This window comes from Alnus glutinosa, chromosome 1, assembly GCF_958979055.1.
Source record: "Alnus glutinosa chromosome 1, dhAlnGlut1.1, whole genome shotgun sequence".
Lineage (NCBI taxonomy): Eukaryota > Viridiplantae > Streptophyta > Magnoliopsida > Fagales > Betulaceae > Alnus > Alnus glutinosa.
This window is the reverse complement of record NC_084886.1, coordinates 4,315,644-4,324,467: the sequence shown is the minus strand read 5'-3', so window position 1 is coordinate 4,324,467 and position 8,824 is coordinate 4,315,644. Positions and strand designations below refer to the sequence as shown.

General features: G+C 36.0%; 1 protein-coding gene across 2 annotated transcripts; it reads left to right on the top strand.

Moving 5' to 3' along the window:
- Positions 1–997: 997 nt before the first annotated feature.
- LOC133867187 (uncharacterized) lies at positions 998–8,341 on the top strand. 2 transcript variants are annotated; one of them, XM_062303900.1, is made up of 18 exons: positions 999–1,193; positions 1,279–1,585; positions 2,070–2,282; positions 2,848–2,906; positions 3,087–3,224; positions 3,578–3,652; positions 3,754–3,837; positions 3,940–4,001; positions 4,252–4,321; positions 5,440–5,515; positions 5,625–5,755; positions 6,833–6,892; positions 7,001–7,075; positions 7,207–7,311; positions 7,382–7,477; positions 7,574–7,654; positions 7,735–7,836; positions 7,955–8,341. In XM_062303900.1, the coding sequence occupies exons 1-18, from the start codon at positions 1,152–1,154 to the stop codon at positions 8,021–8,023; spliced, it is 1,845 nt and encodes a 614-aa protein (XP_062159884.1). In that variant the 5' UTR covers positions 999–1,151; the 3' UTR covers positions 8,024–8,341. The 2 variants fall into 2 exon arrangements, with proteins under 2 accessions (XP_062159891.1, XP_062159884.1); XM_062303907.1 differs by lacking the exon at positions 7,382–7,477 and having other exon boundaries at positions 998–1,193.
- Positions 8,342–8,824: the final 483 nt, after the last annotated feature.

Sequence of the window (8,824 nt, the reverse complement as noted above, 5' to 3'; positions counted from 1 at the left end):
TTTAAAAAAAGAGTCTCGATCATTTGAATCAGACGTGACAACCATCTAAGCATCAAGTTCCACCACAGTTGATTTTGTGCATGACATGTGTCTCGTTTGAACGAGATTTTTCTAAATAATATGAGGCAAAATTTGGACGCTTTGAAATTTGTCTCGTTTGAACAACGATACCTTAATCGCTAAGGAAAACTGACAAGTGGCATAACGTGCCATTCTAATGAGTGGCATTCGAACGAAAATGCTATAATTTACACATGTGACAATAAACTTGACATAACTTTTGTTACAATTATGAGAATCGCGCAGATGATCTAAATTCGTAATTTTTTTAGCGCACATGTCGTGGCCACCCAGCTATGTTTGATGCAAGTTATTTTTGGCCCAAAATCCATCGTTTCACATTTGAATCTCCATTTAAGAATTTTTTTACCTTCTATTTTTCCTAGGAATTACATTGAGTCACTATGCTATAGTGCAAGAACATACTTTAGCCATGCATGTACGTAGGGGCAGAAGTAGGATCTTAAACTTAATTAGAGAGCTAAGTGAAAGTATCAATGAACAGTAATTAGAGAGTAAGTTCGAATTCTTTTGCTCAAATTAAGTTGGGAAAAATGGAACATTAATTTGACAATAAGTTTGAAATTTTATGCTCAAACACAAAAAAAAACACTGTCAAGGAAGAGTAATATTACTATTCACATTTATTTATCACATACATTTTAATCTGCAACGTATTTTAAGTGATTTAAAAAATTAAAAGTATTTAATTACTTAAAATAGGCAATAATAAGTAAAAAAAAAAGTCAACTGCAACTTCTATACTTGATCCATAACCTCTGTAATTGGGCCAACATATGGATCATCTATAGTTGACTAGTTTGGGCTTGCTTTCCATTCAGTTCATTTTGGGTAGGTCTACCGGAGTGACCCAATACCCGAGCTTGCCGGTCCGACTTTGACTGATAGTCTGGTAGTCCAACACTCCAACTTTGCTTTCAGTTTCAGAACAATTTAGAAGACCCGCCGCTCTATCCGCCTCCTAACCCTTCTCTCCAAACTCCCCTCTCAAGTCTCAACGTTAAGAAAGCGTAGGATAAGAACCTGTCACCCCATATGCGCATCTAATCCCCGTCCCTCTGCAGCCACCTATGGGCTCCACTTCCACCGTCTCTCTCTACTCTCACCCGCAGGTAATTCCCTCGCTCGCTCTCTAGTCTCTCCCACTATTTTTTCGCTCAAATACCCAGCTTTCTTCACTATCCATTTGATTCTCAGGTCTCCCTCAACAAGCAGAGGCTACAAGCCCGTTTTATAAACGGTTCTGGCTCATGCTGTCGTGCGCGCAGCGTGCGATGCACACCCGCAACGGTTTCCGTTTCCGTTTCGCTTGGAAGCACAAGGAAATGCGTTAGGTTCAGAGGTTTGGTCGTTAGGGCCGATTCTAGGGCTGGCGGAGGTTCGAGGCGCACGACGACTGGTCGTAGAGTTTATAGGGAAGCTCAGGGCGAGTTGGCACCTACTCCGGTGAAGCAGGTTGCGTCGTTTGTCGCTCCGGCGGGTGTGTTTTTCGCGGCTACTTTCGGTATGGATTGGAATTTAACTGCTTATTGAATTTGGCGTTTAATTTCTCTCTCTTTTTTGTGTGTGTGTGTGTGTGAATTAGGGCGTTATAAGTTGATAGTAAAGTGAAATGGAACTCAAGTCCGATGCTTCTGCTAGCTAGGATTGCTTTTTTAGTTTCATAATTGTATAAGTTTGTATTTGCTGGCATTGTCGAAAGAATGGTGAAAAAATGAACAAGCATAGCGGAATTTGGAGAAAATTATGTTAATATTTAGAAAATTTTAGTTAAATTGATGTGATTTTACTAGAATTGATCATGCACTTAACAGGAAATTAGCATTTTAGTGAAATGTGCATGCGTTGCTGCTCAGTGTTTATTGAGGGCAATTGTATGTGTGAATTAACATTTTTTTTTTAGCTAAATTTCACAATGACGTGGATTCAATCACAAATTCTTGTTTTGTTCCTCAATTGCTGGACTAATTTATGTCTTCAGCTGACAGTTTTGTGGAAATTGGTGGAGAAAATCCTTATTCCAAAGCCAAGGAAGTCTTCATCTGTTGAAAATAAGTCTCCATCACAAGGATTGCAATGGTCCTTTGCCCCAGGAACAAATATTTTACCCGGACTCAGAGCTAAGATTGATAGAGAATCCAAGCAGAAGATCAATGAATTTGCTAAAGAACTTAGGACATTCAGAAGTGTTGACTTGTCAGGTATGCTGAATAGATGTAGGTTACAAAGAAGTAAAGCGTTGTAGTGATTTTTTTGTACATATACAAGAAGCCAAACTGTCAGCTAACTTTTCTACAATTCTATAATTGATAGCGTGAGATCTATTTAATCTGCACCCCCCCCCCCCTCCCCCCCTCTTAAATCTGTTTTTGATGAATCCTCTCCTTTTTTTTTTTTAATCTGTTGCTGCTGAAATCTTTATACTAGCATTTTTTTTTTTGTAAGTAATCGATTTATCATTAAATGCGTAAAATGTCCCCATGTACACATGAAGTATACAAGAAAAGCCACCTAACTAATAGGGGCAAAAAGAACAAGAAAATCATGGTAACTAATCGCCACAAGAGAAACATAAGCAACTGTTCAAATATACAAATGCATTTGATGCCCCCTTCCCTTGTATTTTTTTTTTTAAAAAAAAAGTATTCTTGGTGGCAAAACGGACTCAACCATAATTATTTCATTGCTTCAATATAATTTCTAAGTATTGAAATCCATACAATTGTGACAAATATGTCATTTGACCTTACAAGAGTATTTTGGCAGTGCGCAACTTTGGAGATGAAGGGCTTTTTTTTCTTTCTGAGAGTTTAGGATACAATCAGGTTCAAGCTTTATTCATTTATTTCCAGTCTCTGGTTTTATTGTATCTATCTATAAGTTAATGTGGTGACCATTTAGTTGTCATGTCATTACTTTTACTGTGCTATGATGCTATATTGACAAATATGGATGCAACCACAGTTCTATTATGAACTTACAGAAATATATTAGTTGTGTTTCAGACTGTTGAGGAAGTAAGTTTTGCTGCAAATGGAATAACTGCAGCTGGAATTAAAGCCTTTGATGGTGTTCTTCAATCAAACATCGTGTTAAAGACTCTTGATCTTTCTGGAAACCCTATTGGAGATGAAGGAGTTAAGGTCAGCTCAAAGTCCACTGTTAATGACCATCTATTTTGACATTTAAAGATTTGATATTATTTTAATGCTGTATTGAATGCTGAAAAAGAACACGGTATAAGAGTACGAGATAAGAAGGTTTTTAGATCAGTGAATGTGCTTCTATGCGTACTATGTTGCTTTACTTGAGATCTGTACAAGCGTTCTTCTATGGTCTTGAGCATCTTTCACTTCATATCTGGCTACAAACATTTTCAAAATGCACGTGGTGAAGTTTCTTATTGTGTTCATTTTGTTGTTTTTTGTTACCGATCTTTGTCCATTATTGTATTACTCTAAAGGTTAGATTTTGTATGATGTATCCTTGTTCACAGTGCCTATGTGATATTTTGGTGGACAATACTAGTATTCAAAAGCTTGTGCTGAATAGTACTGACTTGGGTGATGAGGTTAGCTTACTTCTAACATTAAAAACTGTACCTTGATGGCACATGAAGGGAAGCCTCTTCTGCAATAATATGCCTTAGGAATCACTGACTTTTTTGTGCAGGGTGCAAAGGCTGTTGCGGAGTTGTTGAAGAAAAATTCAAGCTTGCGCGTTCTTGAACTTAACAACAATATGATGGAGTATTCTGTATGCAGTTAACTTGGCATATTCTAGGATTGTACTTTTATATAAAATTAACTAAGGTTGAAATTGATTCTGGTTGTGATATGTTTTTGAAAATGGAGGTAGGGATTCACTGGTCTTGCTGGAGCACTTCTCGAGAATAACACTATACGAAATCTACACCTCAAGTGAGTGTAACTTGCATTTGTTGTCTTTTTTCTTTTCTTTTTTTCTTCCTTTTGTTTTGTCTTTTCATTTTTTTTCTTTTGTTTCTTCTTTTCTCTGTAATGTAATTTCTCATCTCTACATGCTAAAAAAACTTATGTTAGTTGGCTGGTTATCCTTCCTCTCTTGCATGGTTTTAAAATTGAATTTCTCCAATACAGCACTTACCTTTTGCTTCCTTGGAAATTCTTCTGACACTTTATTGTTCTTTAGTGGCAACTATGGTGGTGCTCTAGGGGCTAATGCTTTGGGAAAAGGACTAGAGGGCAACAAGTCTATAAGGGTACTAATCTCATTTACATCCATAATCTCATTTACTTCCACTTCTTATCTTTCTGTTCCACACTGGGTATAAAATACCAGTATTGTGTTGATGATCATTAACATTGTTTATGACCTTTGAAGGGATTTTTCAAGTTATGTTATCTGGATTACAAGATGTGGGATAAATAAGTTATCTATGTGAAACTAAACGAGCAGACTGACATGCCAGTGATAGTTGATTAAGTTGATCCATAATAAATTCTCAACTGTGTATCTGAATGGAGGATGCAGATGTCCTATCCAGGGTATTTTGCAATGGGTTCTGCATCTATTCATTGTTAAAATTATAATAAATCCTTACACAACTTATGAACGTTGAAAGTTTTATGGATAATTGAAATGAAACTCTTGGTACTAATTAATGTAAGACCTGTAATTATTTTTTATCCTAAAAGGGGAAAGATGCCTTGCTATACAGTCCCCCCCCTCTCTTCTTCCAACGAAAAAAAAGAAAAGAAAATTTCGGAACCTTCTTTTAACTTCAGCTCATTAATGATTTTGGTGCGACTGTGCTCGGTGTGAATCTATCAATAAACTGCAAAAGATAGAACCAACATTCAAGATGATCCAACATTATAGGAATTATTGAGCTGACCAATGGAAGATGAACTTGATGCTTGGGCTTTCATTTACTTTTCATTTTGATTTCACTGGCCAACAGCCTCAGGATTTGATTGGTGGGGTTTGGGGAAAAGGTGCCTGGCAGATATCACTATGGTTATCGTTCAGATTCAGTGATCACTAATCCTGTTGAAGTCATTTGAATACCTTCTAGATACTAATGCTTGTTTGAATTTGCTTCATTCCTTCTTATTTTATCTGCTGCATGTCTGATTGTGTGGGTTGCATAACCTGGTTTGCTACTAAAGAAGAGAACTTACCTTTTAGGCCTGAAGTTTTTTGGATTCCTCTTCCGTGTAGCTTAGCTCTTTCTTGAAAGCAAAGGATGATGCCACTTTAGCCGCATATTGTGCTCACTTGGCAGTTTTAAAAAAGTGTGGCAATACATTATTCTTAAGTCAAAAATAAGACTAGCATGGATGCTCACTTGAATTAATAGCTTATTATATATGTCAGGAACTTCATTTGCATGGAAATTCTATTGGAGACGAAGGAGTACGAGCCTTGATGTCTGGTTTATCTTCGCATAAAGGTTTGTGCAGTCCACTTACATATTTTTGGTTACCAGATGTTTATGCTTCTTCTTTTTTTCTGCACTTCTATCTGCTGTTGTTACCCTGACATCCATATTTGCTCTTTAGGAAAGCTTACACTTCTAGACATTAGCAACAACTCAATTAGCGCAAGAGGTGCCTTTCATGTTGCTGAATACGTAAAGAAGAGCAAGAGCCTGTTATGGTTGAATCTTTACATGAATGACATAGGTGATGAGGTACTAATACTTCTCGGGAGTTGACCGTTACTATTCCACAGTTCCATGAACTTGTATGCTTTTCAATGAAATGAATTATTTTTCAAAAAAAAAAATATTTGTTTTGAAATTACTTTAGTAAATTTTTTATAAGCTAGCAACAAATTGGTTTCACCATTAAACCATAATTTTATTTATTTATTTTTATTGTGCTAGAGTTATATTTGTTAGATTATCAATTAAATGATGAAATTTCACTCATTCCTATTAGCTTAAAATTTTGGGATAAGTGGTGATTTAACATTTTATCATAGCAAAAGTCTTGACTTCAAACCTTAACTTCACTGTTTACCCCCCTCATTTTAGTTAAAATATCTCACGTGTTGTGCTTGTTTACTTATGGAGAGTTTGAGCCCACACGTAAGGGTATTAGAATATTAATTAAGTGATTACATTCACTATTCCTGTTAGTTTAAGTTTTTTTGATAAGTAGTAATTTGATAATACTATTACTTTTCCATTTGCGTATATTCTAACAATCTAAAGAGTAAGGATTATGGGAAGGAATGATGAGTTTAGGAGTTCTTGATATGTATAAAACTAAGTATTGGCTCTCAGTCATAATACAAAGTGGTATCACATTGGTTTGCTCCTTAGCACAGTGCCATCATACCCGCGGCCCTGTCTCGCTGCCTGACCTTTTTAGCTAGCTAGCACTCCGGTGCCCGGCGTGCTTGTGCCTTCTTGCCTCAGCACCTTGACCGGCACCCTCACATGACCCAACTTAGTACTGTTGCTTACCTCATCAGCCCAGCCTGACGATCAAAAGCCTTTCTAGCACTTCGATTGCTTTGTTTACCAACAAGAGAAGAGACAGAAGAATATAAATTGTTTAACTTTCTTTGTTAGTGATTAAACAGAGCTCGAAATTTTGAAGGAATTTCTTACTCGAAAATGAAAAAGGAAAAAAAAAAAAAAAAAAAATCTCCATTCTGAGTTTCTTGTTTAGAGTTCAAGTCAACATTTAAAGTATTCGAATTTAATAATATGTAATAATCTGGCCCAACTACTGACATTTGAACTTCCAAAATTTATCAGGGAGCTGAAAAAATTGCAGATGCTTTGAAGCAAAACCGAACGATAACAACCATAGACCTGGTGAGAACAAAGTACTCCTTACCATGTTCACATATTCGGTTCAATTATTTTAAAAGAAATTGTCAACAAGTCTTTTCGGAGGACAATTCTGAGTGTTTAATCTTACAGGGAGGAAATAACATCCATGCCAAGGGAGTCAGTGACATAGCTCAAGTTTTGAAGGATAATAATGTAATTACAACTGTAAGTCCTCCGTCTTTTTTTCACTTTTCTTCTTTTCCTTTCCTTTTTTTTTTTTTTTCTTCTCTTTTTCTCATTCTTCAATTAGTAATGTTGGATACTTCTTCTTCTCCCGCTTTTCTCTCTTGTTGCAGTTGGAACTTGGTTATAATCCCATTGGACCAGATGGGGCAAAGGCTTTATCTGAAGTTCTCAAGTTCCATGGAAAGATAAACACCCTCAAGCTCGGTTGGTGCCAGGTAATCGTAGAGTAGGACTTGTGTTTTAAAAAACCTTTAAACAATGTATTTACACGGAAATGTCTTGCAGATAGGAGCAAAGGGTGTGGAGTTCATTGCAGATACTTTGAAATATAATACTACCATATCTGTATTGGACTTGCGGGCAAATGGACTTAAAGATGAAGTTCGTTTCTATAGATATTTATGTCTCTTAATTGAATTTGGGCCATTTTTCGCTACTTGATCTTATGTTACTTTTTTCTTTTTTCACTCTCTGCAGGGTGCAGTTTGCCTAGCTCGCAGCTTGAAAGTGGTTAATGAAGCTTTAACTTCACTAGATTTAGGGTTCAATGAAATAAGGGTATAGACTTTATGCTTTATTGAATTTCCTATCACATATTAGTAGTATGTAGCACCATTTTATATTGATTTTGAATGCAGGATGATGGGGCTTTTGCCATTGCTCAAGCGCTAAAGGCTAATGAAGATGTGACAGTTACATCTCTGAACTTTGCCAATAACTTCCTGACAAATTTTGGAAAGGTAAAACTTTTCCCTTTTTATTCTTTTCCACCTTGCATTTTTTTTTTTTCTTTTTTTGTATTTGTTACTTATTCATATCTTCTGCATATGTATCTTAATAAATTATTTAATCATGCAGAGTGCACTGACGGATGCAAAGGACCATGTTTATGAAATGAGTGAGAAGGAAGTCAATGTCTTTTTCTAGGTAGAAGTTTAATGCTCAGCGGGTAATATGTTAGAACAAGACAATGCTTTGGTTATTCTTTTTCCGGCGAGTATCGGTTAACTCCAAGATTCTTGTTTAACGATTCAAATCCACTTAGTGAGAAAATTTTGGAAATTTTTACATCGATTGATCATAGTTGGTCTCCCGGTTCTCAGTTTTGGTATAGAATTCAACTGTAGTTTACAAGCTTTACATGTTTCTCTCAATTTGCTGATGATATATTATTTGGTTCAGAAAATTCTGTTGTGCTTTAGTGTTTTTCTGGTTAATGTTAGTCCTCTTACCGGGTTTATAAAATTTGCCTTTCAGCTGATGGATATTGATATTCCGTCGTTATTATTATTTATTTATTCATGTATAAAACTTTGGTGGGGATGCTAAATAGTTGTGTTTTTTAATCTGAATTATAAATTTAAGAGCATTTAAGCTCATCCGACTTTATTGAATCTGAATTAAACAGGCTAAGTTGATCGAAATTTCGATAAGCATCAAATAGAATTGAGGGTAGAATTGAGGGTCTCATAACTATAACTCAGCGTATGATTAGCGAGAGGAATTAGGGCAAGGCTTACTGATAGAACTGGTAGAGACAAGATGATGATGCATGGAGGCCAATCTAGGGGACGTGGAGAGTGAAAAGACAAGGATCCGGCTTTAGTGCTGTAAAACAAAATCACAGCATATCTGCTGTTAAAAAACGGACGGCCAAGATTAAATGAGAAAAATTTTAAGTAGACGACGTCATGTTTTAAAGTTCACCTAACTTCTCCGTCTAATTTT